Source organism: Mus caroli, unplaced genomic scaffold (assembly GCF_978045245.1).
Source record: "Mus caroli unplaced genomic scaffold, Mus_caroli_1 scaffold_8, whole genome shotgun sequence".
NCBI lineage: Eukaryota > Metazoa > Chordata > Mammalia > Rodentia > Muridae > Mus > Mus caroli.
This window is the reverse complement of record NW_028227263.1, coordinates 3,716,400-3,739,562: the sequence shown is the minus strand read 5'-3', so window position 1 is coordinate 3,739,562 and position 23,163 is coordinate 3,716,400. Positions and strand designations below refer to the sequence as shown.

General features: G+C 50.9%; 2 protein-coding genes across 4 annotated transcripts in view; one reads left to right on the top strand and one right to left on the bottom strand.

Annotated features, from left to right (window-relative positions):
• Positions 1 to 23,163, top strand: part of Ap2a2 (adaptor related protein complex 2 subunit alpha 2) — a 121,580-nt gene that overhangs the window by 59,540 nt on the left and 38,877 nt on the right. For 2 of the 3 annotated variants that reach the window (XM_085841151.1, XM_085841149.1), the window contains exons 12-22: positions 27 to 124; positions 358 to 589; positions 681 to 854; positions 3,194 to 3,357; positions 5,628 to 5,710; positions 7,350 to 7,441; positions 8,611 to 8,732; positions 9,477 to 9,593; positions 9,702 to 9,771; positions 9,854 to 9,988; positions 10,713 to 11,078. In XM_085841151.1, coding sequence (XP_085697277.1) covers positions 27 to 124; positions 358 to 589; positions 681 to 854; positions 3,194 to 3,357; positions 5,628 to 5,710; positions 7,350 to 7,441; positions 8,611 to 8,732; positions 9,477 to 9,593; positions 9,702 to 9,771; positions 9,854 to 9,988; positions 10,713 to 10,790 — 1,365 coding nt within the window. In that variant the 3' untranslated portion in view covers positions 10,791 to 11,078. Of the gene's footprint in view, positions 1 to 26; positions 125 to 357; positions 590 to 680; positions 855 to 3,193; positions 3,358 to 5,627; positions 5,711 to 7,349; positions 7,442 to 8,610; positions 8,733 to 9,476; positions 9,594 to 9,701; positions 9,772 to 9,853; positions 9,989 to 10,712; positions 11,079 to 23,163 lie in introns of those variants that run through there. The other variant, XM_085841150.1, reaches the window with a different exon arrangement.
• The window catches only part of Muc6 (mucin 6, oligomeric mucus/gel-forming), a 30,647-nt gene continuing 20,367 nt past the window's right edge, over positions 12,884 to 23,163 (bottom strand). The window contains exons 32-34 of the mRNA XM_085841113.1: positions 15,628 to 15,722; positions 13,835 to 13,937; positions 12,884 to 13,628 (exon numbers count right to left, since the gene is read on the bottom strand). Coding sequence (XP_085697239.1) covers positions 13,620 to 13,628; positions 13,835 to 13,937; positions 15,628 to 15,722 — 207 coding nt within the window. The 3' untranslated portion in view covers positions 12,884 to 13,619. The remainder of the gene's footprint in view (positions 13,629 to 13,834; positions 13,938 to 15,627; positions 15,723 to 23,163) is intronic.

Below are 23,163 nucleotides of genomic sequence, written 5' to 3'. Positions count from 1 at the left end.
AGCTCCTGGTGTTCCCTCTTTCACAGGCATTGCAGGCTCCAGCATGTCATGAGAACTTGGTCAAAGTGGGCGGCTACATCCTGGGGGAGTTTGGAAACTTGATAGCTGGGGACCCACGATCCAGGTAAAAGACCCCAGGGAACCAGGGGTATGTACTGCACTGGACTGCCCTACTCCCTACACTGCTTTGACAGCCTGAGGGAGGAGGAGTCCCCTACACTGGGAGCTGGCATTGTGTCCTCAAGGAGGCTCTACTTTACATATGGTCCCCATGAGAGGTGCAGGCTGAGCACAAGGCAGCACATGGGACAGATGAGATAGTGTGACTCCCCATTTGTGCTCTCTGCCCCTCTTAAGCCCTCTGATCCAGTTCAACCTGCTCCACTCCAAGTTCCACTTGTGCAGCGTCCCCACTCGGGCACTCCTGCTGTCCACCTACATCAAGTTCGTGAACCTCTTTCCAGAGGTAAAGGCTACCATTCAGGACGTGCTGCGCAGTGATAGCCAGCTGAAGAATGCAGATGTGGAGCTGCAGCAGCGGGCTGTGGAGTACCTGCGACTGAGCACTGTCGCCAGCACTGACATCCTGGTGCGGGCTCCGGGTTGGGCTGTTTGGTGCTGGGCCACTGGGCTGGTGCTGGGTGTCAGGATGTCACACCAACTTCTAATCCTTCCAACAGGCAACTGTCCTGGAGGAAATGCCGCCCTTCCCTGAGCGTGAGTCCTCCATCTTGGCCAAGCTGAAGAAGAAGAAAGGCCCAAGCACAGTGACTGACCTGGAGGAGACCAAGCGGGAGCGAAGCATCGATGTGAATGGGGGCCCTGAACCCGTTCCAGCCAGCACCAGTGCTGCGGTGGGTCCCTGCCACTACATACCTGGAGCCCATCAAGGCCCCATATCCCCAGGGTTGGGATTAGCAGGGTGCCTGTGAGAAAGCTTGTGTTTAGGTACTGACAGTCCAGTGGAGTCCAGCCCTGGGCATGTGGTCAGGTGTGCCCCTGAGCCTAGGATCTCCAGGACAGCTTATTCTATGAGACCAGGTTATGGCTTCTTGGGACAAGGCCAACACCTGTGGCTGTCTGTGGTAACTTATTTTTAGATCTGAGACTACACACTTTTTCTGTAAGAGGCCCGGTGTGTATTCTCCATTGATTCAGAATGGCTTGCCCTTTGCCTCTTGGAGATTTTCTGTACTGACTGAAATGGAACAAACATCCCCTTAATGTGGCAAAATGAGTCTATTTCTGTGGATGGAAGTATACAACATCGGATATTCACTGGTGGGAAGTGCCACTTGGAGCGCTTCCTTACTGTCTTTCTCCAACTAAAGGAGGGGTAGGAATGTGGTCTTGTGACCAGTGTGGCCCCAGGCCACTGTAGATGTGCTTCATCAGATGTGGTTGTAGGCTTTTCTGGTGGCTCTTCTCTGGCCAGCCTCTGTGGCCCTGTCCTACCTGAGAAAGGACATCTGTGCTGTTGTCTCTGGTGGCCCTTCAGAAAGAGTTATGTAGCCACATGAGAGGGCCTGGGAGAGCACGTTGTTCCTAGCATCCCCTTCCTTCTTTGTGTTGTCCAGCAGCAACAATTAGGACTTGAGTCCCTTGCATGACAAAGACTTTGGGTATGTCATTTATTTGAAGTACACTCATACACACTGTCACATGCCTGCATGTGCACTTAGACACAGCCCAGCATACTCCAGCCTTTTCACACATATTTCCACACACCTGCAGCATTCTTTGCTGAGGCTTTGTTTGAGGCCTGGCCCTGTTGGAAGGAGTTTCTGTAGCTGGGACAGACCGCTGCTACCCATGTGCAGGGTGCACGCAGCCCCTGAATATGTGCTGCTGTACTGTATTAGAGTGGATTTGGAATCTAGTTTCATGATGTTTGCTGTTAACATCCAGTAGGATGTTAAGTCATTCACAGTGACTCTTGAAGGCAGGGGCTCATGTCAGCAGCAGCCATCATTTATAGACTAGCTAGGGAGTGCTGTGGACTACACACAGATGTGTGTGTCAGCTGTGGTATGGCATGGGCACCTTTGGGTAAGTCAGGTCTGGGAGTAAATGTGGGGTGACAAGCTGTACCCTTGTCCTGTGTGATGCTGTGACTTTAAGGGCTATTTGTTTGAGACAGGGTTTCTCTTGTAGCCCTGGCTGTCCTGGAACTCATGGTATGGACTAGGCCTTAAACTGAGAGATCCTCCCCTGCCTCTGCCTTCTGAGTGCTGGGATTAAAGGTGTGTGCCACCACTGCCTGCCTTCAAGGATTCTTCTTGTGCTTTTGCCTAGATTGAAGAGCAAGGGATTTGTAAGCATCATGTGTGCTTTGTTTATCTGCCTCACTTCGTAACTGCACTGGACTTAATCCCGAGCCAAAGATGCACCCAAGCAAGTCACTTGCTTACCTTTGCATCTTCTTATTTTATTTGGTTTTTGGATTTTAACAGGTTTATTAATTTGTTCTTTGATGATTTCATATGTGTGTATAGCACATACTGAGTACTCTCCTTCACCCTCTTGCCCCCTTCCTCCTTACACACTTATTCCTTTCATTCCTGTCAACAGTCAGTTGTGGATGAGGGGCGGGCGGGTTGGCCGGGCTCTAAGCCTCACCCCGATGCCGGGAGCGGTGGAGTCATTGTCTTGGTTGTTTATCGCTGCCAAGCCCACCAGGCTCCACTAGGTGACTCCAAATCCAGGGTTACACAGATGGCCCGTAATCTCTTAAGCCAAGTCTTCATATTGTAGCCTGATTTACTGTGCAGCCCAGGCTAGCCTAGAACTTGCTATATAGCAGAGGATAACCTATAACTCTCTGTTCTCCTGCTTCTACCATGTGCACACTGTATTCTGTTTGAATAGTTGAAAGTAATGTGCGTGCACTTATTTCTTAAGTCTTACCTTTTTTAGAGCTTTGTTATTTTTTTGTCAAATAGCCACAGGTGGGGAAAATGCAGGTGATTTTCTAGTTGTGTAAAATTATGATGGTATTATGAATGAGTGTCTTCATTTGGCCTCGGGGGTAGGCTTGCTTTGTAGGTAGGTAACCAGCAGCTCTCACTCGCTCTCTGCAGTCTCTGGATTGGCTCCCCTCCCCACTCCCAGTAGACCTTGGAGTAGACGCAGGGCTCTGTGGGGCTGAGGCACCCAACTGTCCACGCTGATGCTCCCTTCTCTTCTCTTCCAGTCCACACCTTCTCCGTCAGCAGACCTGCTGGGTCTGGGGGCCGTGCCCCCTGCTCCCACAGGGCCCCCTTCCTCCTCTGGCGGTGGGCTGCTGGTGGACGTGTTCTCAGACTCAGCTTCTGCAGTTGCGCCTCTTGCACCCGGCTCTGAAGACAACTTTGCCAGGTAGCCCAGTTTCTGAGTCCTGCTTGGGAGACGGGGTGGGCGCTGTACCTCATTGGTGACGTTGTGCTCAATCTCTTGCACCTAAGATACTATTAGAGAGGGGCCTAGTGTTCTTGTCGACAGAGAGCACGTGGGTGGCTGTGCTTTGTTTTGCAGTTGATGGCACATCTCCTATTTCTTTTCTGTGGGATGTTTGGTAAATACTCTGAGCTTGTTTCATACATCTCTCTCTCTCTCTCTCTCTCTCTCTCTCTCTCTCTCTCCTCCCCCCAACCCCCCAGTGCTTTCAGCTCTGTCAGTCTTTTTTTGTCTGCCTATGGCATCTGCCATCTTCCCTCAGCTCTCAGCTCTGTGTAGCTAGCTCTGCCTTTCCCCACAGCCTCAGGTGCTTGCTGACCCCACAGTGTCCTCTGCTTACTGCTGCTCCTTCCTTGTCCAGCTGCTTCTCTGCTTTCCATCTTTACAGGTTTGGGATCACTTTCCTCTTCCTTGGCTGATTTGCCAGCTTCCCTGCTGTTCCTTACCCTGCTTCTGTCCTGGTCCATGGGTGGTGTGGGGCTCCTCACTTGTGCCCTCCAGTGGCAGTGCATTTCTGCCTGGCAAGATGAGAATGCATCTTAGGACGGCCTTTGTTTCCTGCCTGGAGATGATACCAGCATTTTTGTGATCTTAGAGTGTTTGTTTCCTTGTATTCATTTTGTACATGATCCTTCCTTCCTGTTAGGAAATGTGTGTTTGAAGTGTGAGTTAGGAGCAAGCTGCCTCTGTGGGCTGTGAACAGACTTCTGATGGCTTGAGAAGTGCTGAGCTTGGTGTTTGACACTGTGGAAAACTCAGCCTCCTAAGCCCTTGTTACAGAGGCAGTGTGGGGTCCAGCCAGGCACTCTTTTTGACAGGGTCTGCATCCAGAAATACCACAGGCCCTGGATCGGCTGCTCCCTGGTGTCCTGTGAAGATTGGGGGTGGGGAATGTGGGTGGTAGTCATTTGCAGACAGTCTTCCTCTGTTGGTGTAGCGTCTGGTGTATGCTTCCCAGCTCCAGGAGGTCGTCACGCACCTTTGTGTTCTCCTTATCCTAGCCTGCTGGCCTAGTCCTTGATACCTCTTACAGTTCTAGGTCAGTTCTTTATGAGCCTGTGCAGAGATTTGCCTGTCTTGGTTTTGATGTGGCCACACAGGGTTACCACTTGAGTTTACTTGGGTGCATTGTGGAAGAACCTGTTCCTTTGGCCAGTGTAGCAGGCATGAGAGAAGTTGAATCCTCCATAAGCCTACCATGACTGTTGTTCACCTCTGAGTTCCCTGGGGTCAAGGTGCAGTTGAAGTGACCTTTTGGAAATAGACAGCTATACAAGGATGGCAGGGGCTTCCTTGGGTATGTGGATAGTAGATTGATACCCAGATCCAAGGGCATAAGCCCCACAACCTCTGCTTGGGCTCCTTGAGTAGCACCCAAGCTGGGCATGGGTAGAATGCTGTTGAAGGTTTGGGTTGGGGGGTGGGGGTCCTGTGCCAGTGTTTGGAGCCTCAGGCCAGGCTGCAGCTTTACTGCCCAGCCACATCCTATGAGGTAACAATCATTCACATGTGTGTAGTTATACGTTCTCAGAAGTGTTGGGGAAAGGTCTCAGACATTGAAGAGACAGTGTTTTATTTGGGAGATCTCACTATATCCAGAGCTGGGCAGACAGCTGTTGAGGTGTAACCTGGGTGACTTGGAGGAGCTGGAGGTGTTCGGTGTGTTCACAGGAGACTCTGTCTCCTTTACTCTTGTGGGCATTGTGCAGCGTGAGGCCACCGGAGCTCCCTCTGTCCTGAGTGCGTAGGCACAATGTGCTGGCTTCACTGCAGGGCAGCCGCTCTTACTGCCTAGTGTTGACAGCTGTGGGAAGTTGATTGAGTTGACTGATGTGTGATCTAGGGCAGAGGACATTCACCTTGGTTCTTGAGTCTACTCAGGTAGCCATTGAGACTTTTAGATGTGCTACCACATGTGATCGTCTGAGGCACAGAGGAGGTCCAGCTGCACCTTGTGCATGCCACCCATCCCTAGCCTCCTCAACTCCAGACCTCCCTGGGTGATGGTCTCAGGAGACACCATCTGTTTCTGAGGGGTACCTGAGGAGGCTTGCCTCAGACCCCGGCCCTGGCTCTTTCTCTATGTTTACAGAAATATTTTAGCCCAAAAATACTTGAAGCCCTTTCTAAAGCAGATTCTTCTTCTTCATGTGGGTGGCGCTGAGTGATGCTTAACTCTGCTTCTCTCCTAGGTTTGTTTGTAAAAATAATGGTGTATTGTTCGAAAACCAGCTGCTTCAAATTGGACTTAAGTCAGAATTTCGGCAGAATTTAGGTATGTGTTTTATTTTACTTAATGAAAATGTCTTTAGAAGTTATTGGAAATAGCCAAGCATGGTGAAACATATCTGTATTCTCAGCATTTGGAGGCAGAGATAGGAGAAGTGAGTTTGAGGGCACTTGGTGCCAAATAGCACACTCCAGGCAAGCCTAGGTTACATAGTGAGACCTTCCCCAACCAAAAACATTTTTTTCTTACAAAGCTTACATCTCTAGATCTGTCTATCACTTGGGAGACTGAGGTAGGAGGATTGTCATAACTTCCAGGCCACACTTGGCAATAGTGTAAGATCCTGTCTCCGAAAAAACAAAACAAAAAACAAAACAAAAACAAAACTAAAAAGAATTAGGGGAAATCATATAATGAGAAATGTTTGTAATCTATATACTGGCAACTAATATGGAAGGTTGGAGGGTGGAGATAGCTGTTACTAAGCCATGACCTAGCATGACTAAATGCTCTATTTTAGGTTAATGTACTTTACCACAATTAAAAAGGGGAAAGTTTTCTTGAGTGTCAAAAGAAAATATTCTGCCTACCAAACTGTTGTTGCTACTCAGGTGGGCTTAGTCTCTGCAAAAGGGATAGGAGTGTGGAAACTGAGAGCACATGGCTGCCGTGCAGGAGCTGTGGGATGCTGAGGACCAGTAGTGACTCAGAGATGCCAGGCTGAGGCGAATGCACCCCTGTGCCTGGCCTGACTAAGGCTTTACTCCTAGCCATGGTGACTTCACCAGGTTTGGTTAGAGAGGGAAGCTAAACTCTGTTTCAGAACTTTTGGTGTTTGCTTTTCTGAACTCTGAGGGTGTGAGTGTATAGGATCTGGCCAGCTGATGCAGGGAGGATGTTCCGGTTGGTCCCTATAGGAGAATGTTTGAAGGACAGTCCTAGTGTTAGTATCAGCAAGTGGGCTGATAGACTCAGGCGGAAGATATGAGTGTGTCTAGGGGCCTTCAGCAGAGGGCAGGCTGGTCCCCAGAAGGCTCCTCGAGACCTGTGTTTGCCACTGTGAACCTCCTGACCTGTTGTCTGTGGTTCTGGTTCTAGTTTGCAGAAATGTAGCTTCATCTTTGAGTAACTACAGAAGGAGGAGGCTCTAGGGCAGGCATGAGAGGCAAAAGAGATCTCCCCCACACCCCCGTTTCTAGTCTTGCCATGCTGTTGCTTATGTCTATTTGCCTTTAGCTTTATGTTTGAAACAGGTTCTTACGTAGCCCAGGCTGGCCTCAGATGCACCGTGTAACTGAGGCTGGCCTCGAACTCCTGATTTCCTGATTTCCTCTCACGTGCTGGGATTATAGATGAGTGCTACTGTGCACACCTGCTGTGCTACTTCTAAACTAGAAACTTGGTGTGATGGCTCATGTGAATAGTCCTAGCACTTGGGAGACTGAGATAGGAGAACTGTCGTGAGCTCAGGGCTGGTCAGGAAGTTCTGGGCCGGAGTTAGCTACACAGCGAAACCACACAACTATTTAAACAAACAAACAAATTAGAAAAAGTTCTTTTCAACTTTAGCAATAGCCATAGCTCACAATAAGTACATTCAGCTGAGAAGTGCGGGGATCACTCTGACTGACTGTTCATGCTAAGTGTGACATGATGTGTATAAACCACCTCTGTTTCCTCCTAGGCCGAATGTTCATATTTTATGGTAACAAGACCTCCACGCAGTTCCTAAACTTCACTCCAACACTAATCTGTGCTGACGACCTTCAAACTAATATCCTTGCTTATAGGCTCTCAGACAGACAGACAGACAGACAGACAGACAGACAACAATGAGGTTAGAGGAAATGTTGAGGAGGGATGCGTTTGTTAATATAGCAGTGTTTTCTAGTAGCTAGGTCAAAGCATGAGCCTTCACTTTGAGTTGACCTGATGGTACATCAGACACCACCCACACATCTGTCACTCTTTGTTTGTTTTGTTCTCCTATGATATCAGTAAGTTCTTTGCCCTGGGAAATCCCCCAAAAGGAGCTGTGGCCAAAGGCAGGTAACTGCCTGGAATGGAACATCTCAAGCCTACTGGTTCTGTGTGCGCCGGTGGCCTATGCTCAGGCAGAGGATGGATCCATGTGACCCATCACGGAGGGTCTGGAATGTTGGACTTTTTTCAGCTGAGGACTGTCAGAGAAGGCCGGCTGGCATCTGCTGCACCGTGCAGACAATGACCAGGGATGCATGCCTTGGACCCAGCTCATAGTGTAGAGCAATGAGTGTCATCTTTGTAGCAGACCTGGTTTCATTTGGAGATGGTCTATTTAAACAGAACCATTTGGAAACAAGTAAACACTGATGTGGTGTTTAGGGATGTATCTCGGTGGTGGAATGCACACCTATGCATCATAAGCAAGAACCTGGAAACATCTCCACAGCCCCTGCTGTACACACGATCTCCCTTTCCTGTGTCTCTTTTCCCTGGGCTCCATGGGGTCATGAGCTGTGGGCACAGGGTGCCACACAGAATGCAGAGGGAAGCAGAAGCCGCCCATGACCAGCCGTGGTTGCTTGGATCCTGGATGCAAAGGTGTCAGAGAGCCTAGAGGTTCCTGTTGAGATGTTGCTTGTGCCTGTTAGTTAGCAGGCATGGCTTCTGCTGAGCACATGTAGTTCAGAGCTTGGTTCTGCAGTGCTAAGTCCAATATGCAGCTAGTGTACAAATTCTAAGCTCTTTTAGGGAAAGCGACTAGCCAGATACCTATGGCTGTAGGTAGTCTGGGCCAGTGGGACCTGTTGAATGATGGAAGGGCAAGCTGGCAATAGCTCCGGGCCTTGATTTACTTTCGATGTTGGCAAGTTGATGTGTAGGGACCCCTGCTCCTTTCTGTGGTGGGCTGGCTGGACTGATCCCACTCTCCTGTCTGCCTGGACTCCTTAATGCACTCACATCTGAACCTGCAGACTAAGCCCGTGGACCCAACTGTGGATGGGGGCGCACAGGTGCAACAGGTGGTCAACATTGAGTGTATATCTGATTTCACAGAGGCACCTGTCCTCAACATCCAGTTCAGGTGAGTGGTATGTGCCTCCTGTGTCCTTTCCCAACCAGTGTGCTTCTCTTCAAAGTTAGTGCTGTGTCCCTGTGCCTGTGTGTAGAGTAGTTAGTGCCAGGCCTGGAATTCTAGACTCCAAGAGCAGGTGCAGAGGGAGCTGGTTTCTGTGACCATGGCACGGGGTCCATGGGGTGTGAGTCTTCTGTGTGGTCTGTGGGGCTAGGCTCTTTCTGACCCAGATGATTTTGTGGTGAGAAATTGAAGGGCTTGCCCCTCAAGGAGTCCAAGAACCAGGCTCTCCATGCTGTCTGTTGAAGCTGGCTTAAGAGGACAGCTTAAAGGGGAACGGTGGTAGCTGGTTTGGACCCAGACTTCTGGGCCATAGTATGTAGCTGTCTTTCTTTTTTTTTTAGCGATTATAGTAGAGCATGATTCCTTCTTGGGGAGCTACTAGGCTAATTGATTTGGTAGGAGTTCTACTAGGGCTTGTTCCAGGTCTTCAGTTGCCAAAGGAACAGGACTAAAAGGAACTGGTCCACTGACACTTCATATGAAGCAGTGGTTTGGTCCTTTGATGGTCTGTGAATGGAGGGATGGATGGAGGCTGTGGCTAAGCCCCTCCAGGAATACTGCTGGTATGCAGTCTTTGTGGCTATTACTGGGGTGGGTAGCCATGTGGCCTTTTCCTAAGCCCAGAAGACTCACCAACGGAAACATTCTGGCCCCGTGACTGTTCCCCATAACATGACTCTGTTGTCACAGGTATGGTGGCACCTTCCAGAATGTGTCCGTTAAGCTTCCCGTCACTCTCAACAAATTTTTCCAGCCCACAGAAATGGCTTCTCAGGATTTCTTTCAGCGTTGGAAGCAGTTGAGCAAGTGAGAGGAGTGAACTGTGGGTGGAGAGGGGGATGGGGATGCTGTCTCTGGACAGGATGCTGTATGGGTTTCAGCATAGCTTTTAGTACTAACATGCTGTTTTTGTAGTCCACAGCAAGAAGTGCAGAATATTTTCAAAGCAAAGCATCCGATGGACACAGAGATCACCAAGGCAAAGGTAAAGGGTTGTATGGCGATGTCCCTGAGGCCAGTGCTGGGACCAGTACCGGAGGCTTGACCTGCTTCTTCATTCTGTGTAGATTATTGGATTTGGTTCTGCGCTCCTGGAAGAAGTTGATCCGAATCCTGCAAATTTCGTGGGTGCTGGCATAATACACACCAAAACCACCCAGATTGGCTGCTTGTTGCGCCTGGAGCCAAACCTGCAAGCTCAGGTGAGGTCTCCACAACAGGATGGATATGCTTGTATTGCTATTCATTTCAGTGCAGTTTATTTATAGAGATACTCAAATACTAAGTGGTGTTGGTCATGGTGGCAGTGCAGACATTTAGACATCTCCTGGTCAGCAGAGCACATCATATTTCTATCTCCTCACAGAAGGCCTGACATAATAACAGTGCCTGTTTAGCAGTGTAGCACTGAGCTGTGTCTAAGCAGTGCTCCCAGTGCTGTCTTTTTCTGTGTCCCTCTCTGGATGTGGTGCACAGTGCTGCTTGCTTCAGCAGGGTTTCTCTGGAGACCCCAGGCTGTGTATTCTGTTCTGAGTATGGGTTCTCACAACCCTTGGGTGGTTTGGGGAGTATAGTGGTCAGGTCATAGGGTGGTACATAGTTAACTGGAGCTGCCGAGCTGGCTGTGTATGCCTGTGATCTCAGTACTCAGGAAGAGTATCAGTTCAAGGCCAGCCTGGGCTACACAGTTAGACTGTCTCAAAGTACAGCACAAAAGAGCTTTCCAGAGCAGCTGATTCCTGCCTCCATGAATAGCCAGTGTGCATGCTGCAAACACCAGCTTTTATTAGACTTTCCTATTTATACTGGTGCAACAGTGATGCTCTGGGAGGGTCTGCTGTGAGTGGTGAGGCCAGGCCTCAAAAGTACTGCTAAGATTAGCCCCGGGGCTCAGTGCCACTCACCCTGCTGCTCTCTCTCTTTCAGATGTATAGACTCACCTTGCGTACCAGCAAAGACACCGTCTCTCAGAGACTATGTGAATTGCTGTCGGAACAGTTCTAATCTGCAGACCAGAAGATCAGGCTCTTTGTTTGTGCGTCTCTCTTGTCTCTCTCGTTCGTCTTTGTACCACACTGCAGATAAACACCCCTTGTCTGAAAACTGCCATTCACGGCACCTCCAAGGCCTACGCCCACAGCCAGCCCCTGGGTGTGGAGGGAATGCAGGACTCAGTTTGAGAAGGGCTGCAGCAGGCCTGCCCCGTCAAAGAAGGGTGCCTGGGCCTGGAAAATCAGGGCAGTCCTGTGGTTCAACCTACAAATTAAAGGGAAATTAGAAGTTTGAACGAAAGTGGAAATTTTGTTCAAATTTTGTTAAAATGCCACTGGCTCAATCTCAGAATCCAGAAACAGCGCCATGTGCTTTTAGGGTTAACCTAGGGCTGCGTGGCTCTGCTGGATGGTGACAGTGGTGGCTTAGAGGTATGTGACCTCATGGGCTAGGCAGTGTCCATGGAGTTTGTTGGAGCACTGCCTGATGTATAACTGTTTGAAACTCCATGCCCCACTCATGGCAGGGTCCCGTGCCTAATAAGCCCAGTGTTCTTGAAGGGACAGTTGAAACATTTTACCACTTTTTTGAGATCTTAGGTTTGCAGCATGGTGGGCAAAAGGCTTCCTCTTGACTTTGGAAGACATGAATATCACCCATCTTTGTTTTTAATGAATGTCCTATCCCTATGGTACATTCTGGGGACCTGAAAGCTTAGTGGGTGGTGGGGTGGTAATGACTGTGAGACACGCTTCTCTCCAGAGGGTCTTGATTGGTGCCCGGTGTTACATCCTCACTTCTGTGAAGCCCTTGTGGCTGGGGAGAAAAGAGAGACCTAAGTGTGGCAGTGGAGTGACAGGCTGGGGCGAGAATGGCAACCCAGGCAGGTGCTGCGCTAAGGATGCACCTAGCTCATGGGTCAATTAACCCTTTGTGGACATTGGACTGTATGTACGGCCTATCGGGGAAGAGCATAGGCTGCGTCAGGAGCTCAGGCTTGGGGCCTTGCACTATATCTTGCGGTGATGCCCAGGATTGCTATAGACTGAGCTGAACGGGGTCATCTGTACGTACACAGCAGTGTTGTGTCCCTTGCCCACTGGAGCACTAGGTGTGGTCAGTTATGTACGGGGTTGGTTTGTTTTTTTTTTTTGCCTCAGCCTCAGGCTGCCAGCCTACCATGAGGGTTTGAGGACTGCAGCAGGGCTCCAACTACTCAAGCTCCCGCAGCCCCACTCTGTATAGCCCAGGCAGGTAGTTTCCGAACACCAACACCTGTGTGCTGATCCTTGTGTTCCACGAAGCCCTTGGTCTGCCTGTCGTGTTGTGACCCACACTGCCATGGCACAGGCTTAGGTTCCAGGTGATGATCTAGCTGTGACCACAGTGAGCCTCAGAATCCCCTTGCTCCGTAGCTGTCCATTGTGTGCAGTCCACGCAGTATTGCATGGACCACATGGGTAGCTCAACCTGTGTGGCTGTGGCTTGTGTACCACGTGCTGCCCAGTGATGGTGTCTGTATCAGTAATGTCCCAGCCCACGGGAGCTGCTGGGGCACAGGCCCACTCTCAGTGACTACCGGGCCTCCATTAGTCCAGTGTGCTTGTTCTCAGAGGAAAAAAAAAAAATAAATGCTAGGACAGGAAACTGGAACATGTGTGTGGTTTTTGTGGGGAGTGTCCTGTATAGTCCTGAGTCCATTCCTTGAGGAATTGAGTACAGCTTAGAGCCAAGGACCCTGGCATGCTACCTGTCTCTCAATTGAGAGGTACCTCAGGAAGTGACTGTCCTGACCCCTAAGTGTGTGGCTGCAGTTTCACTGAAATCCTGTACCTGGTGGCTTTGGTCTAAGCACATAGGGCCTGAGGGCCCAGGACTTCAGAGATGGTCCTTGCCTGGAGAGTGTAGAAGATGGTGGGGTTCACCACAGACTGCAAAATCCTGGGTGGGAGCAGCTCAAGGGCTGCTGGTCTTTCTGTCCTAGCCTCACCAAAGACATGGGCCTCCCCAGTCTCAGGTCCTGATAGCCTAGCCTGTGCAAGTGTTTGTGCTATCATGCTCCCGATTCTGGAAGACTGCAGCAGTATGAACACACCAAGTTCTGCCTTGAAAAGAACCAGTTTTATTTGTAATCTGCTCATTGTTGGGTGACAGCCTCCTGTCCAGTGAATACCAATGCCTTTTTTTTCCCTCCTGCGTCTGAGGAGACCTTTCCTTTGTGTCTCTCCAGTGCTTACCTTGCTGCTTGTGTCTCCCCCTCCCCCACTCGCCTCCCAGGGCTCATACCCCTGCATCTTCCTCCTGCTATTCTCCACACCTCCCCATGTGCCCTGCCCAGTCTTAGCATCTGCTTCTGTGTTCTGCTCTCCTGGGTAATGTAGCCCGAGGCTGGGAGGTGCTGTGCAGGTAGACAGGAGATCCCCAGTGCATCCAGATTGAAGGGATGTCAGTTTATTTCCACCAAAGGCCTGTTGTGCTTGCTCAGGTTGTGCAGGAGATAGTGGTGGGGTGCCCTGCACTGACAGCTCTTTCTCTGCAGCTGGCTCAGGGTGAAACACGGGTGATGTCTTTTTGAGGCCATGCCCGTGGCCAGTAAAGGGATTGCGAGTTACAGGTGTTAGGGCCGTATCGTGAATGGCATTTTCTGGTACCCAGAAACCAGTTGCTGCTGTTCAGTTCTTGCACTGCAGGGGGCTGCATACACAGCTGCTGAACACTTGGAGGGTGAGTGTGAGCTGCTGCCCTGGCGCATCGGGATCTGGGCAGGGCAGTGAGAATTGCTTCTTGTAGGTACTCAGGGGCTGACAGCAGCCACAGCTGGACTCCAACTGCAGGGTGTCCTTATTGAAACTGCCAAGAAGCCAAGAAGGTCAGGAATCCACACCCACCCCCAAGGCCAGGCCCCCTGAACCAGCACCTGCTCATGGGCAAGGCAAGTGTGGCCAGAGTGACCTGCCTAGACCTGTCAGTCAGAGCAGGCATGGGAAACATTGAGAGCCCAGCTCCTATGAGGCTTCTGGCCCCAGCAGAAAGGAGGGTGTTTGCCAGCAACTCACCTGACAGAGGAGGCGCAGAAACCCTGGCAACGAGTTAGAGTCACATTTGCCACACAGCCCCGGTAAGCAATCTGGTGCTCTTCCTCCTGTAAGCTGCAGGTCCCTGAGGAGGGAGGCCCAAGAACAGGTCTCAGTCACTTCCCATGCAGCTCCTTATCCTTCCAGTAGTCAAAGCCTTCTTAAAGGCTCTGTCCCTGAGTCAGCCCCCTGTAGTCCCCAGTAAAGGCGTCTTAGGCCTGTTGGATGGAGGACATACTAAGGACCAAGGAGGGTATCACAGGAGACTGTCCATATCCCTCACAAGAGAACAGAGTATCTGAGAAGCAGAATTGTGCCACAGCAGAGAAGGCCACTTCCTCTGGGCCTCTAGAAAGGTTTCAGAGGCCACGACACTGGACAGCAAATGGTAGTGATGCTTCAGCAAGCAGGCTGTACTGTTGGCCTTAGGTTCTGCAGTGTGGTCAGGGCGAGATGGTACACACCTATAATCAGCCCGCCCTCAGGAGACAGGCAGGAAGACCAGGAGTCAGGAAGAGCCTGGGTTGATACTGTCCACGTGGAACTTGGGTTAAATAAGATGGGTCAACAGGTAAAGGGGCTTGCCACCAAACCGAATGACCTTTTCATCTCTAGAACCCACATGCAGGTTGTATGCACGACACATACATTAAGTTAAAAATGGTTTGTGAGCCAGGCATGGTGCATACCGCTTTTATCCCCGGGAGGCAGAGGCAGGTGGATTGCTTGTGAGTTCAAGGGCAGCCTAGTCTACAAAGTGAGTTCCAGGACAGAAACCCTGTCTTGAGAAACAATTACAAAACAAAACAAAAAGGATATGTGGGTGACAGATGAGCCCATGTATCTTCCCTCCTGGGTCCAGGTTTATTCCTGGCCTGCTTCTCTAAGGGGTTTTTGGTGGAGGGTTTGGTGACTTCTTCCTATCCTGTAACACTACTTTCTCTCCTTACTTCTTGAGACTGTTTTCTCAGTAAACAACCTGAACTTAAAGTAACAAGACGTAACCAAAACCAGAACTGATCGCTGGCTTTGTGAAGACTGCCTGTATGAGGGAGGCCTGGAGCTTGTGTGGGGAGCCTGGTCTGTGCTTTGAGTGGAACACTCAAGGGCGTCCTCAGAGTGCATGTTGAATTCATGTCACTGTGCAGGGGATAACTGTCCTGTAGGGAGCCCTGGTTAGAGTTGGGTAGGAGAGCTTATGGAAACCATGGGCAACAAGTGTCCATACTAACTTCCATGCCTGGCCTGGCCTCCATCTCACTCATTCACCCCCCACCCCCACCCTGCCTCCTGCACGCGTCACCTGAGATGAACTGTATGCCTGGGCTAGGCGATCATTTCCTTTAGTACTGAGGTAGTTTGAGTGCCTACACTCAAAGACCCAGCTAGACCTCAGATGCAAGCTTTTCAACAGGTGTGGAGGGAGGGCTGCTTAGAGATATTACGACCAAGGTAAGTCAAGACCACAGCAGGCATATGGGGCACAAGTGAATCCCTTACAGGAAGCAATAGAGGGCCAGAAAAGTCAAACGGACTTTGAAGTCTCTTAATTCAGCTAGACTAGGTGAACGGAGTAGTACTCCTGAGAGGTGAAGAGAAAGAAGCTTGCACTTAGGCCGAAAAACACCAAAAAGGAGCTCCAGGACCTGCACAGGCACTGTGGGACCATGGGAGGGAAGTACTACACAGCAGAGCTGCTGTGTAAAATCCTGGGGAGTAAACAAATGGAACACAAGGAGGCTAGGGACAAGGACCCAGCCAGTCACACTACTTACCAGGATGCGAGGGTGGCGAGGAGACTGAGGAGTCCGGATTGGAGGGTGATACTGGGGTAGAAGGTGAGGAGCTTCCAGTGGGAGAAGTGCTGCGGCTCAGGAAGGCAGATGTGGGCAGTGGGCTGCTACCTGGAGGCCTAGTGGTATGGTTGGTGTCTGGGGAACTTGAACTTGGCAGGTTTGTCATGCCCATGGTTGAAGATAGTAGCCCTGATGTAGCAGCTTGGGTAGTGAGGGAGGTAAGATGGGCGGTGGTAGACTTAGAGGAGAATGAAGAAAATGTGGGCACGTGAGATGTAGTCTTGGAAGTGGAGAGAAGGCCAGTGCTGGAGGTTGGCCTACTCGATGGGGTGGGAGTCATGTGGATGGTGGGGAGAGCAGAGGAAGAAAAGGAAGAGGTAACAAGAGGGGAGACAGAGGAAATAAGAGTTGAGGCAGCAGTTGGAGACACAAAGGTAGGGGCAGATGAAGGAGGTAATGCTGTGGGTGTAGTAAGCAGTGGGGAATGGGACACTGAGCTGGGAGTGGGTGTGTACTGCAGAGTTGAAGCAGATCTTGAAGCAGGTGTGAGAGTGGATATCATGGAGGAAGGCAAGGAAAGGTGGGAAGTAGATGTTCTGGTTGTGGGAAAAGAGCTGTGAGCTTGGGTAGTGCCACTGGTTGTGTAAATGTCAGATACTGGTGTTTGTGGAGTCCCAGTGCCTTTGATTGTAGTTGGAAGACTAGTGCTCAGTGGTCTAGATGTGGAAGCTGATGAGACTGAATGTGGATTGGTTGGGGTGTTAAATATCTCAGTACTTGACATAACAGAAGTTGAAAATGGTGGCAATAATGTGGCCATAGAAGTCTGAAGGCTGGATGGTGTTGGGAAGGTAATCGTGGTCTTCATCGGTGTTCCAAAGGGGGTGCCTATGATGCCTGTTGTACTAGAAATGGCAACAGTGGATGAAGGGTGTGTGGTGCGTGGAGTCTGAGGACTGCTAGTTGTGCTTGAGGTGGTGTAGACCAGTGGAGTACCAGTTACACCCATGGTGGACTTGACTGAAGTGATTACAGGACCTGCTGTGGATTGATGGACTGTCATGGAGGAAGGGTGAGAAAGGTAGGAAGTGGAGGTTCTCTCTGAGGAGAAAGAGCTTTGAGCTTCAGTTGTCGCACTGGTTGAGTGAGTGACAGGTGTGGATGTATTTGGAGGTGTTGTCTCTTCTATTGTGGTTTGAAGTATCGTGCTCACTGGCCTGGACATGGAAACTGAGGACACTGTGTGTGGGCTAGTTGAGGTGATGTGTATCTCAGCACTTGGTGACACAGAGGAAGTGGAAAATGGTGGCAGTAATGTGACTAAAGAGGTCTGCAGAGCTGATGGTGTTGGGAAGGTGGTGGTGGACTGCTCAGATGTTCTGAATTGAGGAGTTGTGCTAAGTATGGTGCTGGAGGAAGCAGCTGTGGGTAGAGAGTGTGTGTTATAGGGAGTCTGAGAACTGCTAGAGGTGCCTGAGGTGATGTGGACCACTGAGGTACCAGTTAGACCCACAGTGGTCATAGGTGAGTTGGTAGTAGCTGGAATTGTTGATTGAGTGGGTGTCACTGGGGAAGATTCTGAGAGATGGGGTGTAGAGGTCCTGTCTGTGGAGAACGAGCTCTTGGTTTGTGTGGCAGCGGTGGTTGTATACATGACAGGTACTGATGTATGAGGTGGCCTTGTGCCTTCCAGGGTGGTTGGAAGGACAGTCATCAGTGGCATGGAGGTAGAGGCCGGTGATAGGGAGTGTGGGTTGGTTGGGGTGTTAAGTCCCTCAGTGGTTGGTGTCACAGATAAGGTTGAAAATAATGGGAGATGGGTGGACAGTGGGCTCTGAGGACCTGAATGGGTTGGGAAGTTGGTGGTGGTCTGCATGGATGTTCCTGAGGGGAGACCTGTGGTGTGTACTGTCCCAGACACAGCCACAGTGGTTGAAGGGTGTGTGGTGTGTGGAGTCTGAGGACTGCTAGTTGTTCCTGAGGTGGTGTGGACCACAGGTGTGCCAGTTGAACTCACGGTTGGCTTAATTGAGTTGGCACTAACTGCAGTTGGTGTATATTGATGGGCAGTGACTGCAGAAGTTTCTGAGAGGTGGGGGGCTGAGGTGGAGGTGGATGTCCTGTCTGTGGAGAATGAGCTTTTGGTTTGAGTGATGGCGCTGGTTGTATAAATGACAGGTACGGATGTATGAGGAGACCCAGTTTGTCCCATGGTGGTTGGAAGAATGTTTCCCGAGTTTGTGGTGGTAGAGGCTGATGAAAGTGGGTGTTGGGGTGTTGGGGTGATAATTACCTCAGAAGTTGGTGTCACAGAGGAGGTTGAAGAAAAGGGAAGGTGTGTGGCCAACGAGGTCTGAGGAGCTGATGGTGTTGGGGAGGCAATGGTGGTCTGCACAGATGTTTCCAAAGAGACACCTGTGGTATGTTTTGTGTTGGAGACAGCAACAGTGGATGAAGAGTGTGTGGTGCGTGGAGTCTGAGGGCTGCTAGTTGTGCCTGAGGTGGTGTGGACCACTGAGGTACCAGTTAGACCTACAGAGGACATAGGTGAGTTGGTAGTAGCTGGAATTGGTGTTGATTGAGTGGATGTCACTGGGGAAGATTCTGAGAGATGGGGTGTAGAGGTCCTGTCTGTGGAGAACGAGCTCTTGGTTTGTGTGGCAGCGGTGGTTGTATACGTGACAGGTACTGATGTATGAGGTGGCCTTGTGCCTTCCAGGGTGGTTGGAAGGACAGTCATCAGTGGCATGGAGGTAGAGGCCGGTGATAGGGAGTGTGGGCTGGTTGGGGTGTTAAGTCCCTCAGTGGTTGGTGTCACAGATAAGGTTGAAAATAATGGGAGATGGGTGGACAGTGGGCTCTGAGGACCTGAATGGGTTGGGAAGTTGGTGGTGGTCTGCATGGATGTTCCTGAGGGGAGACCTGTGGTGTGTACTGTCCCAGACACAGCCACAGTGGTTGAAGGGTGTGTGGTGTGTGGAGTCTGAGGACTGCTAGTTGTTCCTGAGGTGGTGTGGACCACAGGTGTGCCAGTTGAACTCACGGTTGGCTTAATTGAGTTGGCACTAACTGCAGTTGGTGTAGATTGATGGGCAGTGACTGCAGAAGTTTCTGAGAGGTGGGGGGCTGAGGTGGAGGTGGATGTCCTGTCTGTGGAGAATGAGCTTTTGGTTTGAGTGATGGCGCTGGTTGTATAAATGACAGGTACGGATGTATGAGGAGACCCAGTTTGTCCCATGGTGGTTGGAAGAATGTTTCCCGTGTTTGTGGTGGTAGAGGCTGATGAAAGTGTGTGTTGGGGTGTTGGGGTGATAGTTACCTCAGAAGTTGGTGTCACAGAGGAGGTTGAAGAAAAGGGAAGGTGTGTGGCCAACGAGGTCTGAGGAGCTGATGGTGTTGGGGAGGCAATGGTGGTCTGCACAGATGTTTCCAAAGAGACACCTGTGGTATGTTTTGTGTTGGAGACAGCAACAGTGGATGAAGGGTGTGTGGTGCGTGGAGTCTGAGGGCTGCTAGTTGTGCCTGAGGTGGTGTGGACCACTGAGGTACCAGTTAGACCCACAGTGGACATAGGTGAGTTGGTAGTAGCTGGAATTGGTGTTGATTGAGTGGGTGTCACTGGGGAAGATTCTGAGAGATGGGGTGTAGAGGTCCTGTCTGTGGAGAACGAGCTCTTGGTTTGTGTGGCAGCGGTGGTTGTATACGTGACAGGTACTGATGTATGAGGTGGCCTTGTGCCTTCCAGGGTGGTTGGAAGGACAGTCATCAGTGGCATGGAGGTAGAGGCCGGTGATAGGGAGTGTGGGCTGGTTGGGGTGTTAAGTCCCTCAGTGGTTGGTGTCACAGATAAGGTTGAAAATAATGGGAGATGGGTGGACAGTGGGCTCTGAGGACCTGAATGGGTTGGGAAGTTGGTGGTGGTCTGCATGGATGTTCCTGAGGGGAGACCTGTGGTGTGTACTGTCCCAGACACAGCCACAGTGGTTGAAGGGTGTGTGGTGTGTGGAGTCTGAGGACTGCTAGTTGTTCCTGAGGTGGTGTGGACCACAGGTGTGCCAGTTGAACTCACGGTTGGCTTAATTGAGTTGGCACTAACTGCAGTTGGTGTATATTGATGGGCAGTGACTGCAGAAGTTTCTGAGAGGTGGGGGGCTGAGGTGGAGGTGGATGTCCTGTCTGTGGAGAATGAGCTTTTGGTTTGAGTGATGGCGCTGGTTGTATAAATGACAGGTACGGATGTATGAGGAGACCCAGTTTGTCCCATGGTGGTTGGAAGAATGTTTCCCGAGTTTGTGGTGGTAGAGGCTGATGAAAGTGTGTGTTGGGGTGTTGGGGTGATAGTTACCTCAGAAGTTGGTGTCACAGAGGAGGTTGAAGAAAAGGGAAGGTGTGTGGCCAACGAGGTCTGAGGAGCTGATGGTGTTGGGGAGGCAATGGTGGTCTGCACAGATGTTTCCAAAGAGACACCTGTGGTATGTTTTGTGTTGGAGACAGCAACAGTGGATGAAGAGTGTGTGGTGCGTGGAGTCTGAGGGCTGCTAGTTGTGCCTGAGGTGGTGTGGACCACTGAGGTACCAGTTAGACCCACAGAGGACATAGGTGAGTTGGTAGTAGCTGGAATTGGTGTTGATTGAGTGGATGTCACTGGGGAAGATTCTGAGAGATGGGGTGTAGAGGTCCTGTCTGTGGAGAACGAGCTCTTGGTTTGTGTGGCAGCGGTGGTTGTATATGTGACAGGTACTGATGTATGAGGTGGCCTTGTGCCTTCCAGGGTGGTTGGAAGGACAGTCATCAGTGGCATGGAGGTAGAGGCCGGTGATAGGGAGTGTGGGCTGGTTGGGGTGTTAAGTCCCTCAGTGGTTGGTGTCACAGATAAGGTTGAAAATAATGGGAGATGGGTGGACAGTGGGCTCTGAGAACCTGAATGGGTTGGGAAGTTGGTGGTGGTCTGCATGGATGTTCCTGAGGGGAGACCTGTGGTGTGTACTGTCCCAGACACAGCCACAGTGGTTGAAGGGTGTGTGGTGTGTGGAGTCTGAGGACTGCTAGTTGTTCCTGAGGTGGTGTGGACCACAGGTGTGCCAGTTGAACTCACGGTTGGCTTAATTGAGCTGGCACTAACTGCAGTTGGTGTAGATTGATGGGCAGTGACTGCAGAAGTTTCTGAGAGGTGGGGGGCTGAGGTGGAGGTGGATGTCCTGTCTGTGGAGAATGAGCTTTTGGTTTGAGTGATGGCGCTGGTTGTATAAATGACAGGTACGGATGTATGAGGAGACCCAGTTTGTCCCATGGTAGTTGGAAGAATGTTTCCCGTGTTTGTGGTGGTAGAGGCTGATGAAAGTGTGTGTTGGGGTGTTGGGGTGATAGTTACCTCAGAAGTTGGTGTCACAGAGGAGGTTGAAGAAAAGGGAAGGTGTGTGGCCAACGAGGTCTGAGGAGCTGATGGTGTTGGGGAGGCAATGGTGGTCTGCACAGATGTTTCCAAAGAGACACCTGTGGTATGTTTTGTGTTGGAGACAGCAACAGTGGATGAAGGGTGTGTGGTGCGTGGAGTCTGAGGGCTGCTAGTTGTGCCTGAGGTGGTGTGGACCACTGAGGTACCAGTTAGACCCACAGTGGTCATAGGTGAGTTGTTAGTAGCTGGAATTGTTGATTGAGTGGGTGTCACTGGGGAAGATTCTGAGAGATGGGGTGTAGAGGTCCTGTCTGTGGAGAACGAGCTCTTGGTTTGTGTGGCAGCGGTGGTTGTATACGTGACAGGTACTGATGTATGAAGTGGCCTTGTGCCTTCCAGGGTGGTTGGAAGGACAGTCATCAGTGGCATGGAGGTAGAGGCCGGTGATAGGGAGTGTGGGCTGGTTGGGGTGTTAAGTCCCTCAGTGGTTGGTGTCACAGATAAGGTTGAAAATAATGGGAGATGGGTGGACAGTGGGCTCTGAGGACCTGAATGGGTTGGGAAGTTGGTGGTGGTCTGCATGGATGTTCCTGAGGGGAGACCTGTGGTGTGTACTGTCCCAGACACAGCCACAGTGGTTGAAGGGTGTGTGGTGTGTGGAGTCTGAGGACTGCTAGTTGTTCCTGAGGTGGTGTGGACCACAGGTGTGCCAGTTGAACTCACGGTTGGCTTAATTGAGTTGGCACTAACTGCAGTTGGTGTAGATTGATGGGCAGTGACTGCAGAAGTTTCTGAGAGGTGGGGGGCTGAGGTGGAGGTGGATGTCCTGTCTGTGGAGAATGAGCTTTTGGTTTGAGTGATGGCGCTGGTTGTATAAATGACAGGTACGGATGTATGAGGAGACCCAGTTTGTCCCATGGTGGTTGGAAGAATGTTTCCCGTGTTTGTGGTGGTAGAGGCTGATGAAAGTGTGTGTTGGGGTGTTGGGGTGATAGTTACCTCAGAAGTTGGTGTCACAGAGGAGGTTGAAGAAAAGGGAAGGTGTGTGGCCAACGAGGTCTGAGGAGCTGATGGTGTTGGGGAGGCAATGGTGGTCTGCACAGATGTTTCCAAAGAGACACCTGTGGTATGTTTTGTGTTGGAGACAGCAACAGTGGATGAAGGGTGTGTGGTGCGTGGAGTCTGAGGGCTGCTAGTTGTGCCTGAGGTGGTGTGGACCACTGAGGTACCAGTTAGACCCACAGTGGACATAGGTGAGTTGGTAGTAGCTGGAATTGGTGTTGATTGAGTGGGTGTCACTGGGGAAGATTCTGAGAGATGGGGTGTAGAGGTCCTGTCTGTGGAGAACGAGCTCTTGGTTTGTGTGGCAGCGGTGGTTGTATACGTGACAGGTACTGATGTATGAGGTGGCCTTGTGCCTTCCAGGGTGGTTGGAAGGACAGTCATCAGTGGCATGGAGGTAGAGGCCGGTGATAGGGAGTGTGGGCTGGTTGGGGTGTTAAGTCCCTCAGTGGTTGGTGTCACAGATAAGGTTGAAAATAATGGGAGATGGGTGGACAGTGGGCTCTGAGGACCTGAATGGGTTGGGAAGTTGGTGGTGGTCTGCATGGATGTTCCTGAGGGGAGACCTGTGGTGTGTACTGTCCCAGACACAGCCACAGTGGTTGAAGGGTGTGTGGTGTGTGGAGTCTGAGGACTGCTAGTTGTTCCTGAGGTGGTGTGGACCACAGGTGTGCCAGTTGAACTCACGGTTGGCTTAATTGAGTTGGCACTAACTGCAGTTGGTGTAGATTGATGGGCAGTGACTGCAGAAGTTTCTGAGAGGTGGGGGGCTGAGGTGGAGGTGGATGTCCTGTCTGTGGAGAATGAGCTTTTGGTTTGAGTGATGGCGCTGGTTGTATAAATGACAGGTACGGATGTATGAGGAGACCCAGTTTGTCCCATGGTGGTTGGAAGAATGTTTCCCGAGTTTGTGGTGGTAGAGGCTGATGAAAGTGTGTGTTGAGGTGTTGGGGTGATAATTACCTCAGAAGTTGGTGTCACAGAGGAGGTTGAAGAAAAGGGAAGGTGTGTGGCCAACGAGGTCTGAGGAGCTGATGGTGTTGGGGAGGCAATGGTGG